The following is a 22,053-nucleotide window of genomic DNA, read 5'->3' on the forward strand; positions in this document are numbered from 1 at the left end:
ACTGCGAAACATTTACCCAAAGGATCGACTATTGGTTGGAGGAGACTTCAATGCTCATCATCAAAGCTGGGAATATGACAGAAATTCCGAAAGGGGATGTTTACTCCTTGAAGAAGTTGAAGCAGCCGGCATTATCTTGGCGAACCACCTGGACTACCCCACTCGCCACGCACTCCACTCGGGGCAGCGTGACAGCACGCCTGACTTGACTTGGACGACACCGGGACTTGTGAATGACTGGAGGTGTGGCGCCGACCCAATGGGCAGCGATCACTACCCAATCTGGATTGAAGTCGAGGCGAAGGCCACCGGACAGAAGAAAAGAATGACGTCAGCCGTAGACTGGGACTTGTTCCGTTCCTGTTTTGAGGCCTGCGACAAGAACACACCGTTCCTAGAGAAGCTTTCAAGTGCAGCTCGGGAAGCCACTAGAAATATTGAAGTGAACGAGCACCTTCCAACACCTGACAAGCATCTCCTCCATCTGTGGGACACGCGAGCCATGTTACATCAGGTATACATCCAGAATGGGAAGCAACACGTCGACTTGCTCAAGGTTCGTAACAAGACAGCGCAGGCGCGTCGTTATGCTAAGGAACTTGACCGAGAACGATGGTGCGACCACTGCGCCTCGTTTGACGAACGGACTGGGACTCGGAAGCTGTGGTCCACTTTCAAGGGCATGTCTGGAAAGAGAAAGAAGTGCAATACCGTCAGGAATGTAATGCTGGCTACTGGATGTTCACCCTCAGAGCTCGAACTGAAGGCGGCGCACACTTTCTTCCCTCAGCCAGACCTACCACCTGATGCTAAAATTTACCAACGCATGGTTCCTACGTCGGACGCAGATATCGAATCAGCTTTCACTATGCAAGAACTGATCATGGCTCTTGATTCTGTCAACGCCAAGAGTGCACCGGGCAAGGATGGTATTACCTGGCAGTTGTTGCGGAACCTCAGTGAACCAGGAAAAGAACAGTTAAAGGAAGAGATAAACAAAGTTTGGTTATCAGGTGAAATTCCCGCCGAGTGGAAGCACTCCGTGGTGATCCCTATCCCAAAACCAGGCAAACCTGCAAACGATGTCAGCAATTTGAGGCCTATTTCGTTGACATCAACACTTTGCAAGCTTCTCGAACGCTTAGTCCTCACGCGGCTCACCTACCATCTCGAGGAAAGTCACAACGAACCATACTTTGACCCAAGTCAGACTGGATTCAGACCAGGCCTTTGCACTCAAGACAGCCTATTTTTGCTCTGTCGTTGCACTAGGAAGCGGCGAGGTAGGCAGAAGGTTCCCGGCATCCTGGTCGCCGCGGACCTACGGAAGGCATTCGACAGTGTCACACACGAAGCCGTAATCTCGGCGCTCGAAGAAGCGCGCCCTGGAATACGAATTGTAAACATTGTGAAATCGTTCCTGGAGCATCGGATATTCGAGATCCGTAGTGACAACACATGTACAAGAACATTCACGAACAATGTGGGTGTTCCTCAGGGCGCAATTTTATCGCCTACACTGTTTAATCTAGTCATGCGAGGACTGGCTGTGCGTCTACGACAGGTTCACGGCGTCCATTTCACCATTTATGCGGACGACGTGACACTGTGGACGGAACCTGGCGGCCCTCTAAAGACAACAGAAATAGCAACCAAGACAATGCACCATGCGCTCGACACATTGACGGATTACTTGAAAGGAACAGGCATGCAGCTGTCTCCGGAAAAAACAAAGTACATCCTCCCCGGTGGCAAGGTACAAGAAAAGGAAAAAGTCGAGCTGTACCTAGCTGGCCAGAAGCTTGAGAGAGCTCCACAACACCACGTCAAGATACTCGGCATTCCAATTCACGAGGACGGCGGAGCGGCTACCTGGCTCAAAGAACTTGAACCTACGTGGAAGAAACTTCTGCACTTAGTGAAACGCATATCGCAGAAGCGCGGTGGAGCTGGCACCGATACCGCTCGGACTTTGACGTCGGCAGTGCTTACGTCGAGGGCTTGTTACGGTGCGGTATGCTTTGACCTCACCAAAGCACAATACAACAAGCTCAAAAGAATGCACCGGGAGTGTCTTAGAGTGATCACGGGTCTTCCCCGCCACGCGCGAGTGGAAGACCTGCACCGGTACGCGGGACTTCCTCCACTCAGGGACATTATTATAGAACGCAAGGAGGGACATGACCGCCGTCGACGTTACACACGCTCTGGACAGCAGCTCTTAGAGTTAGACGGAGAACGCTTGCCAAACAAGGTGGAAGTGCTTCCGGCTGTTGCTCCTTGGGATGACGTGCAGGTTCGAGTCACGAAGCCTGTCACACGCCGGCAGACTAAAGAGTACCACGGCGCTTATCGATCTAAACTTGCAGAACGGGCTGACTTGAAAGAATATGCCATTTTCACAGATGCGGCCTGGGATCCTACTACATCGAGAGTGGCGCTGGCAGTCGTTAGTGGTGAGCAGCAAAACGTCCGGATTCACCAACACCAGCAAGAACCGACCATTAAGGCACTTGAACTGCAGGCCATCCTATTTGCCGTAGAGAAGCTGAAGGAAAAGGCGGGAAATATTACGGAAGACCACAGGGGCAAAGAGTTCACGATATTCACCGACTCCTTAGATGCCCTAAAGGCACTCACGGCGACGCCCAGAGTAGGCACGTGGGCGCATGATATTAAGGTCGCATGCGCATCCCTTCATCGGGATTACGGCATGGGTGTGCGAGTGGACTGGGTCCCGGGGCACTCGGGCAGCATCGGCAACGGTGCGGCCCACAGTGCAGCGAGCGAGCTGTTATTTTCCCGCTCATCTCCCCTGGGCCCAGTCCCTCTCACTCCTGTGCGTCTGGATCCGGAGGAGATTGCTATCGCAATCGAAGCTTCGCCTTTCGGGCGAAACTGCGACATTTTCTTTAACACGCCAGGGTATATATATGGGCTGGAGCGCTGATGGCAGACATATCCAAATCATGACCGGCAAATTTTGCCATGACTTCCACTGAGTGAAGACGCTTAATACCGTGTGATTTGCTACACCTTCGCTGGTCATCCGCCTTCAGAGGGTGGAATGGCTCCTCATTTTCTTCCTGCTTCCATCTTAAACGTACACTTACAGGCTCCTTATATGAACAGGCAGAGCGGAACAGGGACTCGCCAACTTAGCAGAGAGTGACAGACACGCACGCTCGCCTACATGGAGAAAACCCGAAGATGCAATGATAGATACCGCTTTGTTCTCCCTTTTGTGCATACGGACAGTCAATCTCTCCCTCTATTTCGCGCTCTCTTGGCTCAATCCGACCGAAGGGCAGCTTAGCGAGCATGGGCGGCAATCATGCACATGTCTAATGTCAATGATAGAGAGATGGACAGAGAGAGGTTGGAGCTGACGTCAATGTTTATGTCACCATGAATAAATTGAAACGAAAACTTTAGTCGTGCTAGTTTTGCTCTACTTTGCAGTGTTAATAAACCAGCTCTCTTTAATAATTCAGTCAATAAATCCGTTAACTTCTATTTATTAAAACAGAACCTTATTGCCTTCCTCTGCACCCCTTCCATTCTTGCAATGAGTTCTTTTGTGTACGGAAACCAAATAATATGGCCGTGCTCCAGCACTGTCCGATACAAGCATTTTGTAGGCCAGCAAATTTTATCTGGGGGCGCAAGACGAAGGTGTCTTCTCAGAAAGAAGGGTCTCTTTAGTGCTCAGCATGTACATTGATTTCCACTTGAGGTTATTTTGTTAACATGGCTTTCCCATCGGAGAGCGTATGTTAAAGTGCACCTAAATATTACGCTGAAATGCACAAGTGAGAGGTGTGTCATTAATAATGTAAGCAAACTCAGATATGTTTCTTTCTTACTGTTAGCGTTACAGATTTTTGGGAATTTAGAGTCATCTGCCACTCCTGAAACCAAGAAAAGGCAGAATTTTGTGAACAGTGACTATCACTGTGATTAATTTCGCGGTACAAAATACAATAGTCAGCGAATAGACGGATGTTACCATGTAATCGGGAAGGCAAATCTTTTATGTATATTAAAAATAAAAATGGGTCCAAAACACTGCCTTGGCGCACTGCCGATGCAACAGGTGCTAAATTGGAAGCTTCTTTATGAATATACACGAATTCTGAGCGGCACAGTGACTCATGAGTGCACTCACTCACACTCGCACTTATTTCAAAGGGGTGAGTGCGAGTGAGTGTGAGTGTGAGTGGAGGTGAGTGCGAGTGAGTTCCAGTGAATGTGAGTGCGAGTGAGTGCCAGTGAGTGTGAGTGCAGGTGAGTGCGAGTGTGAGCCAGTCATTCTGAGTGCAGGTGAGTGCGAGTGCGAGTGAGTGCCAGTGAGTGGAGGTGAGTGTGAGTGCGGGTGATTGCCCGTGAGTGTGAGTGGAGGTGAGTGCGAATGCGAGTGAGTACCAGTGAGTGTGAGGGGAGGTGAGTGCGAGTGAGCGCCAGTGAGTGTGAGTGAAGTGAGTGCGAGTGAGTGCTGTGAGTGTGAGTGGAGGTGAGTGTGAACGTGAGTGAGTGCGGGGCCTGGAGAAAATTATGGTGAATGAGTGTGAGTGAGTATTCTCCCACACTGCCGACCTATGCCTCTGCCAACAACTTGTCCTCTGCACAACTCCTCTGCACTTTGCCCGGCGGTGGCGGTCGCCCGCAGCGTCTCTTATCTCCACGCGGCTCTGACCTTTGTATGCGCTGTGCATTCGCCGCTCAGTTTCTGTTGAAGCGATAGACCGCGCGAACCTTCGCCCGCTGCGGCGGCTGCGCTTGCTGCCAGCGTTTTGACAGTTGTTGTCTGCGGTCATTCAGTGTGATCTATTCATGTTTGCTTGTGCGCGCTGACACCACGCTTGTTGATTTAATTAGTAATCGAATTTTTCCAAGTTTATGCAGCCGATAAAACTACTATCCCTACTCCGAATAGCTCTCTACTAATTTGCTATCGCAATTGATGCTTCTCCTTTCGGGCGAAACTGCGACATTTTTTTAATTAGCGTAACTCAGAGTGAGTGCAGGAAACAAGACAAACAAGAAGACGCAAGGTGTTAAGCTCAATCAATAATTCACTGAGCCAATGAATGCTTTGCCAGGCATCCTTCTTTGTCCATATTTTCTTTCTTCACGCTTTATCTTGCGTTTCTTCTCAACGTTAACGCAGATAAGCTATTTTTTCCGAAATATGTTAGGCCAAATCGTCTCGAAGCGCTGGAAAGCTGTAGGGACTTAGTTAAACAATGTGCCGTATAGCAGTCCACTGTAGCCTGTAACATAGCGTCTCAATGCTACGCTGCAGCAGTTGCACGCCTCTTTCAGTGTAGCGGACAGCAGTCGTCGACAGAATAGCCGCTAGCGTTTCCTTGATTTCCTTCTGTCCGCTTTAATTGCGTTGATTTTGAATAGGAGGCAGAGAAATCATTCGTGAGCGTGATTGTGGTTTATTCAAACTGTTCTTTACAATACATATACAATATATTTTACAATACAGCCCGCAGAAGCAAGGATGCTTGTATGCATGATGCTTCTGTGCATCAAGCGTCTATGTGCGACGCTGTTAATAGGAAACTAACGGGTTTGTTTTCTTTCCTCTTGCCCATGTCTTACCCCTTCGGCAGGCCACCAAACATACAACAAGGAACCAGGTGAGTTATTTATGGAACCAGGGTTGGGATATTGGGGGCGAGGACTTAGGGAGTCGCCATCTGTCGGAAGCGCCTCGCTTGCGTAGTAAGAGGCATAACGCAGTGCACTCCTCATTGATTTGGCTGTAGGCGTTCAATAAAAACCCTGGCCATTTCTCCTGGCCATTTCTGTAAGTACTCTCCAAACGAGGGAAGTTTATTACTGTCAAAATAATAATCTTGGGTAAACAGAAAGCGCAGAAAAGTTTATAGTCGCTATCTATTTACCGAATACGTACAGTGAATGCCCGTTGCGCGCGGTCGCTGTGATGGAATCTCCCGAACCAGCTTCTTGCGTGAAAGGTAGGCAGTTGCTGAGAGCAGACTATATGAAATATGTTCTTATAGTGTGGTGTATCGGTAGATGGCCAGGCGAAGGCCACCGGTGGCAATCTTGGCCCAGGTTGATTTGCCTCGACGAAGGGGGCAAATTTCAGGGCTCAATTGTTGTGTTTGGAATAGTGTGCTGTCTGTATAGCCAAAATGAGCATAACTGAATGAATCCTCAATGCAGCCATCGCACATGTTCGCAGCGCACGACTGCGCGTCTGCAGGCATGTCCGCGCACAATGGTTCGCTTTCGCTGCGAGCGCGTTTTCGCACCGTGCCGTGAGTTTTAGGCCGCAGCATATAGACATTTGACACTACACAAGCAACCATTGTTGCATGGACGCTATCAGAGCTGTTCAAAAATAATTTCGTTATAACTAGGGACTTCTACGCTATGCGGCGTAGAAATGTACGGCGGCTGAAATGTAGTAACTACATTTCAAGTACCGTTCGACTTTACGCTGACGACTGCTGTGTCTACCGCACCATATCCTCTGAAGCAGATGCAGTTACACTACAGCATGACCTCAACTCCGTGTACTCTTGGTGCCAAAAATGGAATATGGCGCTGAATCTCTCGAAATGTAATCTGGTCCGGTTTACGAAAAAGAAACAATTCCTTCTAGCAGACTACTTCCTTGGTAGCACAGAAATATCTGCTCTCTCAACTTATAAGTACTTAGGAGTCATTTTTTCCACTAATTTATCATGGAATACACACGTCAACTATATCACCGCGAAAGCCAGCCGCACATTAAACTTCTTCCGACGTAACTTTAAGGATGCTCCCGTTAAGCTAAAGCAAACTTATATATTTCAAGTGTTCGTTCTATACTCGAGTACACTTGCGCCGCCTGGTACCCGCTTACAAAGCTGAATGTTGAAGAACTGGAGCGCGTCCAAAAACGGGCTGCCAGATTCGTATCTGGCGGCTATACTTTTCAAAAGAGCTCTTCTGGTTTGCGCGTAAAGTTGGGATGGCCGTTACATGATAGTCGGAAATATCTCAGACTCTCTTTCTTTTATAATCTTCTAAACAATAACACTGGCATTCAAAAAGAGAAATACATAAAGGAGCCCAGCTACATTTCCGCCCGCACTGACCACCCACTAAAGACACGCGAATACAGTTGCCGAATAAACGCCTTCAAATACACATTTCTTCCACGAACAGTGCACGACTGGAACGGTCTACCTGCGCAAATTGCTACTGCCCCTCCCACATACTTTCTAACGGCGTTACAGAATCACGTGTTGATATGAGTGCAATATTGCTTGTCCTTGTATGTTTGTATTCCTTTTGTTGATTATTCCCAACGATGTTAGCCGAGATCACTATATTTAGATGTTCTTCTTTTGTGTGTTTGTGACATGCTTGTTCATCTTTGTATATTAGTTTTTGTTTTTGCTTTTTACGGAAATAGTGCTTAGGTATTTAGATGCTTTATATTCTGCATCATTTGCCTAACTTATATTATATGTCTCTTGTTATCTATTTCTGATGTTCCCCCCTACAATAATGCCGTAGAGGGCGCTGTAGGTATTGTATATAAAAAAGTTGTCGCAGTTTCACCCGAAAGGCGAAGCATCAATTGCGATAGCAAATTTGAAGAGAGCTATCCGGAGTAATGATAGCAGCTTTATCAGCTGTATAAACTTGGACATGCAGCAGCACCGGCAACACGCAGAACTGTTGTCGACGCCGTCAGCGTTTTGCCCGCGTTCGCTCAAAATGCGTGCGGCGTTGGTGACTGTTGCCGGAGCCTCTGATATAAATAAGCACTTGGTGCCGCAGCTAAACGTCGCCTCCCTTCCCTCCCCCTCCCCTCAACGGCGTTTCGTGCGTCGGAATAAGGCACGTTTGCTCTACATATATGGTGATTGTAGAGGAGGAAAGAGACGCCTACTTCTGCAGCCCTTAAGGAAGCACAGCGCAGAACGCGCGTTTGTTCTCCGCCGTGCGTTCACTCCCCGTGAAAGCGCGCGTCCCTCGCGCCCTTTCACTCGCACATACAGCGTTCGGCGCGCGGCGACGATTTCATCTCCATTGACGTCATACGGAACCTCACGGCGACGGCGACGGCGACGCCGACGGCAGAAATCTGCTTTTGAGTGTCCATATAATTGCTATCGCAATAATAAATATAAATAAATACGGCGACTCGTGATGTGCCATCGCGACACGATTCAGTCATTTTATTGCTATAGCAATTATATGGACACTCCAAAGCGGATTTCGGCCGTCGCCGCCGCCGTGAGGTTCCGTATGACGTCAACTGCGATAAAATCGTCGCGCTCCGGACGCTGTATGTGCGAGTGAAAGGGCGCTCCGGACGCGCGCTTTCACGGGGAGCGAACGCATGTCGGAGAGCAAATGCGGGTTCTGCACCGTGCTCCCTGGAGGGCTGCAGAATTAAGCGTCTCTTTCCTCCTTTACAATCACCATGTATAGAGAGCAAACGCGACTTCTACCATCGCGCGAAAGGCCGTGGGGGGACTGGAGGGAGGGAGGGAGGGAGGGAGGGAGGGGAGGCGATGTTTAGCTGCGGCACCAAATGCGTATTTGTAAAAAAGTTGTCGCAGTTTCACCTGAAAGGCGAAGCATCAATTGCGATAGCAAACTTGTAGAGAGCTATACGGAGTAATGATATTAGCTTTATCAGCTGTATAAACTTGGACATGCAGCAGCATCGGCAACACGCAGAACTGTTGTCGACGCCATCGGCGTTTTGCCCGCGTTCGCTCAAAATGCGTGCGGCGTTGGTGACTGTTGCCGGAGCCTCTGATATAAATAGGCACTTCATGCCGCAGCTAAACGTCGCCTCCCTTCCCTCCCCCTCACCCACGGCCTCTCGCGCTTCGGAAGAAGGCACGTTTGCTCTACATATATGGTGATTGTAAAGGAGAAAAGAGACGCCTACTTCTGCAGCCCTTAAGCGAGCACGGCGCAGAACGCGCGTTTGTTCTTCGCCGTGCGTTCACTCCCCGTGAAAGCGCGCGCCCCTCGCGCCCTTTCACTCGCACATACAGCGTTCGGCGACGATTTCATCTCCATTGACGTCATACGGAACCTCACGGCGACGGCGACGGCAGAAATCTGCTTTTGAGTGTCCATATAATTGCTATCGCAATAATAACAAAAGGGCCCACATAATGTGAAAAGAACTTGCTGCACAAGCCACGCTTGCGTTGTGGGGTCCATAGCAGCACTGGGTCACCTTTTTCAAAATAAATGGCTTGATGGGATCTATCGTACCGATCCTTCGAGCGGTTTTGCGATGCCAATGTGCTAACGCGGGCTAATCGGCGTGCTTCCTCGGCGAGGCAAAGTGTCTTGGCGACGGAATCCTCAGCGTCCAGAGAAAGCGGCAGAATCGTGTCGAGGAAGCTCCGCGGCGATCGAGCATAATGCAGATAGAAAGGGCTGTAATTCGTTGTCTCATTCTTCGCAGTGTTGTAGGCGTATGTTATTGAATGGCAACACATCATCCCAGTTCTTGTGGCTAGAGGACACATACATGGATAGTATGTTCGTCAAACTTCGATTTGTGCGTTCAACAAGACCGTTGGTTTGCGGACGGTACGACGTCGAGTGACGAAATTGTGTTCTAGATAGCCGAAGCAGCTCTTCAACAGCGTCGGCCACGAATTGACGACCGCGATCACTTATGATCACGCGAGGTGGGCCATGGCGTAGGACGACATAATGCAACAAGAAAGCAGCGACGCAAACTGCGGTAGATGACGGCACTGCTGCGGTATCTGTGTAGCGTGTAAAGTGGTCTACACAAACGATGATCCACCGATTCTTATTCGATGATCGTGGGAATGGGCCCAGGAGGTCCACGCCAACTTGTTCAAAAGGTGCGTGAGGGGGAATCAACGGCTGCACAAGACCTGGTGGGGCGGTTGAAGGTCGTTTCCGCCGTTGGCATTGGTCACAACTAGCCACATATTGCTTTGTTGCTTGACGCATGTGAGGCCAGTAAAATCGCTCTTGTACACGCTGTAGCTTACCGGCGAATCTAAGATGACCTGATGTTGGATCATCATGCATGGCATGTAGCACAGCACTACGGAGACTCTCCGGGACTACAAGAAGAAAGCGGGCGCCACTTGCAGAGTGGTTGGTTTTCTATAACAAGCTGTCACGTATGGAAAAACCACCACTGGCTTTCGGATTCAGGGCCATCACAAAAAGAGGTTGCAGATTGACGTCGTTGCGTTGATCCTCCTGGAAGATAGTCGCGCCCGGAAATTCAGGTGCAATAGCGGCCAGACAGTCATCGAAAGTGTCTTCTTCGGAATTTGCCGTTGGCAGTGGTAAGCGGGAAGGACAGTCGGCATGCCGGCGGCCGCTTCTGTATTTCACGACAAAGTCGTACTCTTGTAGTCGCAAGGCCCACCGTGCTAGACGACCAGACGGATCCCGAAGGCTGACCAGCCAGCATATTGAATGGTGGTCAGTGACTATGCTGAATGGGCGACCATAGATGTTACAGCGAAACTTCTGAACAGCAAAAACAGCTGCAAGGCATTCCTGCTCAGTGACTGTGTAGTTTCGCTCAGCATTGCTTAAGCAACGACTGGCATAGGCAACAAGGTGTTCGGTGTCGTTTCTCCGTTGAACAAGTACCGCTCCAATGCCTATTCCGCTGGCGTCAGTATGAACTTCGGTAGGGGAACACGGACCAAATTACGCAGGATGGGGTCTGACGTAAGTAAGAATTTAAGTTGACGGAACGATGACTCACATTCTGGTGTCCAGTCGAACGATACATCCTTTTGCAACAGCCGTGGCAACGGGTGCACATCGTCGGCGAATTTTGGGACAAACCGACAAAAGAACAGAGTCCCAGGAAACTGCGCAGTTGCCGCGCTGACTGCGGAGGCTGAAAGGCACTGACCGCTTCAATCTTGCGGGGGTCAGGTCTGACTCCATCTTTGTCGACTAGATGACCGAGAACCAATGTCTGTCGCTCCCAAACCTACACTTTCCAGAGTTAAGAATCAAATCTGCTTTCTCCGTGCATTTCAGAACCAGGCTAAGGCGCTAGTTATGCTCCTCAAAAGTGCGGCCAAAAATAACATCATCATCCAGGTATCAAAGACATATTTCCCACTTTAGACCGCGGAGAATTGTGTCCATGAATCTCTACAACGTTGCGGGCGCATTGCAAAGCCCGAACGGCATAACGTTAAATTCGAATAAACTGTCCGGCGTAACAAAGGCGGTCTTCTCTTTGTCGACGGGGTCCACAGGCCCCGTCCGACGGGGTCCATAGCCTGAACGCAGATCGAGGGACGAAAAGTAGGAGGCAGAATGTGGGCAGTCTATTACGTCGTCAATTCGCGGGAGTGGGTACACGTCCTTCTTGGTAATTGCATTTAGTCGCCTATAATCAACACAAAATCTCCACGACCCATCTTTTTATTGCGATAGCAATTATATGGACACTTCTACCGGATTTCTGCCGTCGTCGTCGCCGTGAGGTTCCGTATAGATTTCAAGGGCGATAAAATCGTCGCCGCACGCCGTATGCGTGAGCGAAAGCGCGCAGGGGACGCGCGCTATCACGGAGGGCGAAGCCCCCGCCCCCCCCCCCCTCCCCCGGAGAGCGAACGCTCGGTGGAAAGCAAACGGGACCGTCGCGCGAAAGACCGTGGGGGTATGGGAGGGAGGGAGGGAGGGAGGGAGGGAGGGAGGGAGGCGGGGCGGCGCTGTGTTCCGGCACCAAAAGGCGTATCTTGCCACTCAATCTCCCACGCGAAAGCAACAAAGCGGGCATAGGGGGGAGGGGGGCAGCTTCTCCTCTGCCAACAACTTCTCCTTTGCGCTTTGCCCGGGGATGCCGGTCGTCCGCACCGTCTCTTATCTCCACACGGCTCTGACCTTTGTATGCGCTGTGCATTCGCCGCTCAGTTTCCGTTGAAGCGATAGACCGCGCGAACCTGCGCTTGCTGCCAGCGTTTTGACAGTCGTTGGCTGCGGTCATTCAGTGTGATCTATTCATGTTTGCTTGTGCGCGCTGACACCACGATTGTTAATTCAGTTAGTAAGCCAATGTGTCCAAGTTTATGCAGCCGATAAAACTACTATCCCTACTCCGAATAGCTCTCTACTAATTTGCTATGGCAATCGATGCTTCGCCTTTCGGGCGAAACTGCGACATTTTTTCTTTACCAGGATGACAGGTGCGGCCCACGGGCTTGATGATTCTTCAATCACATTTTTCCTCAGCATCTTTTGTACCTTGTCCCGCAATAATCTTGCGCTCTGATGAAGACACTCGGTAGGGCTTTTGCCGAAGAGTATGTGCCGATCCTGTGTCAATGCGATGATGAGCACGCGAGGATGGGATAGTTGTACGGTGCTCATCTTGAGAGAAGTCGAACACGGAAGCATACTGGGCTAGCAGTTGTACTAAGGTGTCCCGTTCACGTGGAGACAAAGACTTGCTGACCATGCATAGAATTTTCTGCTCGTAAGGGCAAGTGGCTCGTCCTTCAGTGGAATCCTCGTCCCTGACGACCATCGATGAACAGCACGTGACGTCGTCGAAGACAGCAATCTTCATGTGTTTGGTAACATGCACAGGGACGGCAGAACAATTTAATGTCCACAAAAACGTGCTACCATTGTTCACAGATACAGTACTATTGGGTACCAGGAGGTTCGTCTTCCCACAAGAGTCGCCAAATATTTTTCAAATATTTTTGTACTTGAAGAACTTAATTAAATGTGGGTCTCACGCCAACACTCATAACTCTAATTTAACTCGATAAAAACACTATTTTTGGTAGTGGTATATAGGGATGGCTTTGATCAATGAACCAAAATTACTGAGGTCAGATGAATCCTTGAAGCATAGTGAGGAAATAACCAAAAAAAGGTGTGCTTCCATTGAGTGTGCCTTGGTCTAAAAAGCAGCTATATCAAAACTTGTGGCACGATTTTACTTGAGGTTCATTGCACACCCAATAATGTGAGAAAAAATTGTGCCAAGTTTCACTAAAAAATCTTTATTAGGAAAAAAGTTAAGAATGTTTGCGTTTGAAAAAATTGCAATAGGTTCTGAGAAAATCAACAAAATGATTTCAAAGCGCAGCGCTGATGATCAGGGGAGCTAAAATCCCCTATATTTGTAGCCAGTTCCGTCTTGGGTTTTGCTCTTGTCTGATTTCGTTTTGTGGCAGCTCGACTTTTTTTCGATCTTGCTTTGCAGTATTGGAGGTACAGTATTACAGGTATTTTCAGTACCTCTCCAGGTCCGTGGCGCATTCAGACTTCCTTGTACTGACTGCCGGCAAACTTTCATTTTGTGCGTCCTTGCGCTCTAAACTTGCCGATACATGGCTACCAGTAAGCAAAAGTAAGCGACAGAAAGTAAGCACATCCAGCAAACAATCCGCTGCTCCTTTAGCGCGCGCGAAGCCTTCACAACGTAAACAACACGTGCAAGACATTGCATTCCACCTGGTGAGGCGTTTATTATTTTAATTGATAAAGTGTTCAAAATGCTATTAGGGCATTATCACATTTTTGTACGTGATACGATTGTTAAATAACAAGCAAAGACATGCCAACCAGGGCATTTTTCTGTTTCACTGAAAACGGGCAGTTTCGGTTTCGTAGACGCCGGATGCGTTTACATTTTTATTGCGACAGCAATTATATGGACACGCCAAGCGCATTTCTCCCATTGCTGTCGTTGTCGCCGTGAGCTTCCGTATAAAGTCCAACGGCGATAAAATCGTCGCCGCGCGCGGTATGCTGTATGTGCGAGTGAACGCGGGCGAGGGACTCGCACTTTCACGGAGAGCGAACGCACGGCGGAGAGCAAACGCGACTACTTCCGTCGTGCAAAAGGCCGTGGGGGGATGGGAAGGAGGGAGGGAGGGGAGATGCCGTTTAGCTGCGGCACCTACTGCGTATCTTGCGACCAGGTGCAAGGGAAACTGGAATCTCGCAGGTGAAAGGAGGAAAGCGGGAAGGCAGCGCGGGAGGGAGGGCGTACGGCTTCTGCTCTGCGAGCAACTGCGTACTTGTACTTTGCGCGGCGGCGGGCGGTCACGCGCACCGTATCTTGAAAGCGATCTGCAACACAGCTCCTACCTTTGTATGCGCTGTGCTTTCGCCGCTCAGTTTCCGTTGAAGCGATAGACCACATGAATCTTCGCTCGCTGCTGCTGGCGTACTTGCTCATGCCAGAATTTTGACAGCGCTTGTGTGCGGTCGTCGAGTGTGATCTATTCATGTTTGCTTGTACGCGCTGACACCATGCTTGCTAATTCAGTTAGTAAGCGAATGGATCCAAGTTTATGCAGCCGATAAAACTACTATCCTTACTCCGTATAGCTCTCTACGAGTAAATTTGCTATCGAAATTGATGCTTCGCCTTTCGGGAGAAAGTGCGACTTTTTTATGTATCTTTCGAAACAAACTGCGAACGAAGAGACTTTTTCAGCAATATGATGGAGAATAAATTCCTCATCTAACAAAGTGGAAAACCAAAAACATTTTGAAAAAGATTTTGAATTTTCACTTGGCCTCACATTTTAATTGATCCTTTTCTATTCGCGTTTCAGACCACATGCCTATTTTCAATGCAGAATTATTGGCCATTGCTCTCGTCCTACGTAATCTTCCTGCTAATCAATCGACAGCTGTCGTAGTTACAGATTCTCTATCGGTATGCGTGTCACTTTCCACGGCAACTAATTCAGCTCGGCGTAGCGTGTTAGAATTTAGTCCCTAAAAGTTAAAAAAAAAATGTCGCAGTTTCACCCGAAAGGCGAAGCATCAATTGCGATAGCAAATTAGGAGAGAGCTATACGGAGTAAGGATAGTAGTTTTATCAGCTGTATGAACTTCGACATGCAGCAGCACCAGCAGCGTGCAGAACTGTTGTCGACGCCTTCGACGTTTCGCCCGCATTCGCACTGAACGCGCGCGGTGTTGGTGACTGTTGCCGGTGCCTCTGGCGGCGGCTCGGAGGTTTTCGACGAGATCAGAAGGGGACACTCGTCGAGCAGCGTCGGAAGTCCTTATCTCCTTCTCGCCTAGCAACGTTTTTATATGAATGCGCATTTGGTGCTGCAGCTAAAGGTCGCCTCCCCTCCCTCCCTCCTTCCTTTCCCCCCACGGCCTTTCGCGCGACGGAAGACGTCGCGTTTGCTCTCCGCCGTGCGTTCGCTCCCCGTGGGAGGGACGCACGCTTTCACTCGCACATACAGTATACGGCACGCGGCGACGATTTCATCGCCGTTAGACTCTATACGGAACCTCACAGCGACGACGACGCCGACGGCAGAAATCTGCTTGGAGTGTCCATATAATTGCTATCGCAATAGAAATTAACTTGCTGTGGGTTCCTGACCACAGCGGTTTATGTCTAAACGAAATGGCAGATATATTAACCAGGACGTCTCTAAGTGGACCTTTGATCCCTGTTTTGCCGAATGCAGCTTACGTCACTGCATCGAGATACAGAAAATTTTGTTTGAAACATGATTTAAACACTTTGCCGCTGAAACCATCTCCAGACTTTCAGCATCTCGGTTTTTGCTGGAATAAACAGTCGTGTCCTTCTCGGCAGCTGGAAGTTGTATACACCAGATTACGCTGTCGCATCCCGCAATTGAATTTTTATTTACATAGAGCTGGTCTAACGATGTCCCTTCTATGCCACAATTGTAAAGAAATTGAATCAATAGAACACTACTATTTATCATGCAGACGATATTGTTGCTCAAAAATGGTATATTTAAAAATATTTACAGGCGAGTAGCAAAGGCGTAACAGCAACCAGCCAAGATGATGATGATGATGATGTCCTCAGCACATGGCTCGTACCAACTTCGGGGGATTGGCCAAGAATAGAGCATTTGAACTTTTAGATATGCATTCTGAAACTACAGTTAATGTGCAGTTTAGTAATCAGAACAACCGACAGATTAATTTTTCTGAACTGCATAATTTATAATACTAATGCCATGAATTAAAACTGAAATATCTCAGAGAATTGTAAAAGTGGGAATTTAAAATTTTATTCGTTTTGTTGATTGAATGAAACCACAAACGGAATCCCCAATACCGAGGCACCGAAAGTGAGTACTGATTCTGATGTTAAATTTAACCCTAATTTAGCAAGCGGTATTTCAAGAAGTCTTTTTCTTTGTAATTTATACCGACGACATATTAAAAAATAGTGTTCTACGGTTTCTATTTCTAGGCAGAATTGGCACAGCGGCGATATCGCCCGACCAGCCCTGTGCAAATATAAATTTAATGGTGGGACACGGCAACGTAATTTTGTAAGGATGACTTCCGATTGTCTTGATGGACACCAATGAATTTTCCACGGAAATGTTAGGTGCTGAAATTCAGTCCATGATGTTATTGTTTCCATGATATCTCTGCGAGCAACCTCTATTTCCTCTTCTTCGGTGCCGGCCTAATGCGGACCTCTGCTTCGGTGCCGATCTTCTTCTTCTGTCTCGCGGCATTACCCCCCGGGAGAAAACACGCGCACTTCCGGGCAGGTCAGAGTGCGGCATCAGCGGACGGGTTATACGGATTTAGCCAGGCATCATGAACTATGTCAGTCTGGACCGGCGCAGATGATAACATTGGCTGTGCCGGTGCAATCTCATACGTCACGTCGATATCTTGGCGCAGAACGCGATAAGGACCATGGTAGCGTGGTAGAAGCTTCGCTGAGAGACCAACGCGACCAGTTGGCGACCAGAGGGGCACTACGGATCCAGGAGCGTAATATACATCCTTGTGACGGCAATCGTAACGGTTCTTCTGTGACACCTGTGACATCTGAAGGCGGTCGCGCGCGATATGACGCGCAGTGTGCGCCCTTGCGATGGCATCTTGTGCTTACTCCGATGGTTGTTGTTGAGCGGCTGGTAGTAAAGTATCCATGGGGAGTGTCGGTTCCCGGCCAAAAAGAAGATACAACGGTGAACCACCTGCCGTATCATGGCGTGAAGAATTATAGGCAAATGTAACAAAGAGTAATGCAGCATCCCCGTCGCAGTGGTCGGTGGAAACGTACATGGAGAGCATGTCGGTTGTGGTGCGTATCAGGCGTTCGGTGAGGCCGTTTGTGTGAGGGTTATAGGCGGTGGTGACTTTGTGTTTTGTGGAACATGAGCGTAGAAGGCCATCGATGACACGGGATAAGAAGTAAGGACCGCGATCGGTGAGCAGTTGACGAGGCGCTCCGTGATGCCGAATAACATCGTGGAGAAGCAAGTCGGCTACATCGGTAGCACAGCTCGTTGGAAGTGCGCGCGTAATAGCGTAACGCGTGGCATAGTCCGTCGCGACAGCGACCCATTTGTTCCCTGATGCTGATGTAGGGAACAAGAAACTGAGCGCTCGTCCTATGGCCAGATATAGTAACGCGGGCAGTACACGTTCCAACAACAGTAGGTGTGCTTCCATCGGCGACTCTTACTGTACGTAGCACGGTGGGTGTCAGGACTTTCTTCAGCTTCTCACGAAGACTAGCGCTCATCAACGAGATCTGTGCACCATTGTCAATAAGGACCGTAACAGTAACACCGTCGAGTTGGTCTTCGAGCAAATTAGAGCGGGTAGGAACAGTCAGACGAGGATTTCGAGGCCGGGTCGAGAATGCAGCGTCACCTGCCCGGCGCTGCACTCGTTATTTTAGGGGCGAAGCACCTTAGTGTCGAGGCTTCTTCGTCCGTCCACGTTGTCCGTGTTCACGGCCAACGTAGACGGGGCAGTGCTCGATATTCTTTTTGAGGAGGTAGCACCTATAGAATACGGAGGAGTAGTAGATGTGCTTCGACACCCAGTCTTGTTCGAAAAGGATGATGATGGACTCCTTGGAGCCCATGCGTCTAAAGTCGAGGATGGGAGGGTTCAGCTCGTGATTGAGACGATCCTGAATGTCTTCGTAAGAGTGGGCGAGAAGGACCCCGTGGACCAGACCGCGGGCGCAGTCTTCCGGGGCCGCTTGGTAGGAGTAGTCGTAGGCAGTGTCTTTGAGTACGGACTTGATGGCGAGGTGTTGGAGGGTGTTGATGATTACGGTGTCTGGCTTGGCCTCTTGGTGTCCGAGGCGGGCTGCTTGCAGAATGGCATCGCGAAGCGCAACGCCGTTCACGGTCCGAAGGTGGAGGCCGCCACGGCGACGGAGGATGACTTTATGTGTCAAGTTCAATAGTTGTGTAATCGAGAGGACTTCAGCTTTTAAATTTTTAGGTGTACTTTTTGATGAGAACCTGAGTTTTACACCTCATGTAACGAAGATTCATTCTAGTATTTGTAGGTCAGTAGGCATATTGTTTAGGATTAGATACCTTGTTTCTATTTGGTGGAAACGCTTTCTGTATTATGCTTTAATTCAATCCCGTATTAGTTATTGCCTGTTGGTATGGGGGACTACATTCCAATCAAACTTGGATCGGCTGATATGTCTCCAAAAACGAGCAGTTTGCTGTGTTGAAAATCTTGGACCCCGTGATCACACGGCACCTTTTTTCTTGAAACACGGGCTTTTAAAATTAATCAACTATACGAACTTAAGCTCGCTATATACATACGAGGCGAACTCGAGAAAAATTCACTCATTTTTTTATCAAAACAACCTCTCAAGTTAGACCCAATACAATTTCAGACATGACCATATTAGAGTTCCATTTTGCAGGACCAACTACGGTAGAAAACAACTCGCATACTTAGTCCCATCCTTCGTAAATGCACACCCTAACACGATCACTATTGCGCAAAACTTCAGATCATTAAACTGCTTTAAAGTGCTATGAAAAAATATTTGTTTTTCTTTTCTGATTGACATTGTGCTAATTGGTTTCTTGTGTGTTCTATGTATAATTATTTTAAGTCGGTTTCATATTGTTCTTGTATATATATAAAACTTTTTTCGTATTCATATTACTCTGTTGGACCTAAGCTGTTACTACTTACAAAGTTGTACCATGATTCTTGTATTTAATTGCACGTATGTTTGTAATGTATGCTATGTACACGTAATCCATGTCATTGATATGTACTATATTTTATGATATGCTATACCTTACCGCTGAGCAATGTATGGGCTAGATACGAGCCCCGCACACGGAGAGGTTGTCCTCTGGGCCCTGTCAAGACTGCATCAACGTTGTCGAGCTCAGCCGGGACTCGGCAAGTCACTCAGGACTGCGGAAACCTCAGCTCCCGAGTCAACATTGAATTTAGTGGTGTAATTGTCGACTGTGACATCCGCGAACTTGGCTTTGGCAGAGGACTCCAGAGCGTGCAACTCGATGGCACTGAGTTTGGCGTGCTTCGACTTTCTGGAGCGACAAACTTCAGCAAAATGGCCTTTCTTGTTGCAAAAATTTCAGACCGAGTTCCGTGCTGGCCACTCTGAGCCTTCGTGAAACGCGCGACCGCAGTACGGAGAAACCGCAGCTTCACGGTGGCAGCGTTCCGTCTTCGCGTCCATTGAGCGAGCTGTTCTGGCGTCCACACGCTGTCGCGAAGGGAACTTTCGAGCTTTTGCGGCATCAATATTCACCAGGGCTTGCGAAGTAGCCTGCGCGAGTGAGCGTTCCTTATCGGCGTCCTCTGACTGACGAGCTTGCGTCCAAGCTTCTTTGAAAGTGAGCTTCGGGGAACGGCACAGAGAGATGCGTATCTCGCAAGCTGACAACGAACCTGTCGCGAATCAAGCGTTCTTCCACTGCCGATGACGGGTAGTTGCATCGTTTTACTACCTTTCAGAGTTCGGCGTAAAACGTGTCGACACTCTCGCCAGGTTGTTGGACACGCTTATGAAAGCGGGACGACTCGTACAGTTCATTAGCAGGAAGGACGAAGTGCTCGGTGAAGGGTTTGACAACAGCGTCGTAGGACGCTAACGAGTCTGCGTCGAATGAAAAAGTCTCCAGGAGTGGACGAGCGTCCGGGCCCATGCAGTAAAGTATCGTACGTACTTGGATGTCTTGCGAGGCTTTCTGTAGTCCAGAGGCAGCGGCATAATCTTCGAAGCGAGACTTCCACGAGGACCAACTTGCAGGGTTCGAGAAGTCGAGCGCGTCCAGTGGCTGAAGAGCGAGGCCTACCCACTGCGTCGATTGGGCGCTTTCTTCGAGCTGCATGCTGTCGTTGACATCCGTTCAGAGACCAAAGTTTTTCAAAAACATACCACTGATGACACCGTGTCGTGTGGCGTTCCTGTCAGGCCGTGCTGGCAGGCCACGACGGAGCGGAGCATGCGAGACGACAACCACACTCCTTCACAACCAAACGCCAAGTGTTTTATTTAGCACTCGCCACCTAGCTCATGCCCAGAGGGCAATACTGTTTAACTGATATTGTCGCGATACACAAAGCTCAGGGGCTTTATTATAGAAGCACCGCGCCGTACTCGGCAGAAGATACGATAAGTTTTGCCCGTATTTATACGGTCGCGCCTTTCAAGTAGTAAGCGACCATCATTCGCTTTGCTGGCTGACCAATATGAAAGACCCGTACGGACGTTTGGCACGCTGGAGCTTACGGCTTCAAGAGTACGGTATGACAGTGGTGTACAAATCGGGAAGACAGCACCTCGATGCTCACTGCCTCTCCAGATCACCTATTGAATTACCGAGCGCAGATGCGGATGAATGCGCAGGCTTTTTAGGGATTCTTAAATGCGGCAGCCATCTCTCGGCAACAGCAAGCCGACCGAGAGCTCAACACCTTGATCGAGTTCTTGGAAGGGCGAGCTACGAACGTGTCGAGATTATTTTCACGGAGGCTACCTTCATTCTGTTTGCGCGATGGCGTTCTCTATAGGAAGAACTTCTCTCCAACAAGGAAGAGCCATCTGCTAGTAGTTCCCGAAGTTCTCCACCGCGAAATCTTGCAAGCCTGCCACGATGAAGCCACCTCGGGCCACCTTGGTTACACGCGAACACTAGCACGAATACCGACGCTGCAATATGTGGCGACCACTACACCTGGTACCTTCTCTTGTATGGATGCCATGGACGCCGAAGACTGGTTACTGGTTAACGGAATACGAGTGAGCCAGCAACAACCGGTGGGACCCAATCATCATGCTGGCTAACGTTACCTACTACCTCAAGGGAACGGCCCGTGTTTGGTTGGGGAGAGAGACGCAGCGCACGGAGCGAGCGGACGTGCAGTGCATCGGCTCCGCCAACTTTGGCCGAAGCCACGGAATTTCGACTGCAACCCTACCAAAACAGCTGCAACTGCTTTCCTGAAATTGAGAGCTACCTGGGGACACCACTCGCAGCCAGGTGGTACTATTTTTCGGCTTTTTAGGACCGATTTTCATTTGCGTCTCCTGGCGGCGGCGCTGGGCCTAACGGCTGTGCCGACGCTAGGGCGCGAGTGAGTCGCCCTACCGCGACAACATGGCTTCCCAAGAGCTACCACGCGGCCCCGCCTCGGACATCATGGCCTGGTCCGACATTCCTGCAACTTCAGTGCCTGATAGCCCGGATTCTACGCCCATCGAGAACGAGGGACTTTTCAAGTTAGTCGAACGCCGCTCCCGCAAGAGGAACGCCAACTCCAAGAGTCCAGCCGCCACGTCGCCAGACCACTCAACACTGCAAAACGCTAGTGCGCGCGTTTCAGCGCTTCACGGCGGGCTCCCACGTAAGACCGGACCCGTTTGGAAACCAAAGCCGCTTCCGCGGCTTCATCGCGAAGACATTGTTATCATCCTGAAGCCCCGGGTGACCGTCGCTCTTAAGGATGTATACCAACATGGCGAGCTAGGAGCAGCGGCCTACTTGGGCACCCAGGCCGCAGCGTCTCTCAGCTTGTTCCCCACATGGGAGCAAAATCTCATCGTCGCAGGCACCCGAGACCCGCCCGTCGCGGACAAGCTTCTGCGTGACTTTCAACTTGACTCATCAAAAGGCCAGCTCCTCATGCACGGCCACCTGAAACTCACCGGCGAGTTGTGCCGCGGCGTCATCACCGTAGCCAACCACGAGACCAGTGAGTCTCTCCAAAACAAGA

General features: G+C 49.5%; 2 protein-coding genes across 2 annotated transcripts in view; both read left to right on the forward strand.

Moving 5' to 3' along the window:
• LOC119457436 (uncharacterized) overlaps positions 1-22,053 on the forward strand; it is a 742,184-nt gene that overhangs the window by 112,079 nt on the left and 608,052 nt on the right. The gene's annotated exons all lie outside the window — the stretch shown is intronic.
• The window catches only part of LOC119457437 (uncharacterized), a 263,718-nt gene that overhangs the window by 39,942 nt on the left and 201,723 nt on the right, over positions 1-22,053 (forward strand). Inside the window, exon 2 of the mRNA XM_037718989.2 lies at positions 5,625-5,651. Coding sequence (XP_037574917.1) covers positions 5,625-5,651 — 27 coding nt within the window. The remainder of the gene's footprint in view (positions 1-5,624; positions 5,652-22,053) is intronic.

The sequence above is a fragment of the Dermacentor silvarum genome, chromosome 7 (genome assembly GCF_013339745.2).
Source record: "Dermacentor silvarum isolate Dsil-2018 chromosome 7, BIME_Dsil_1.4, whole genome shotgun sequence".
NCBI classification, from domain to species: domain Eukaryota; kingdom Metazoa; phylum Arthropoda; class Arachnida; order Ixodida; family Ixodidae; genus Dermacentor; species Dermacentor silvarum.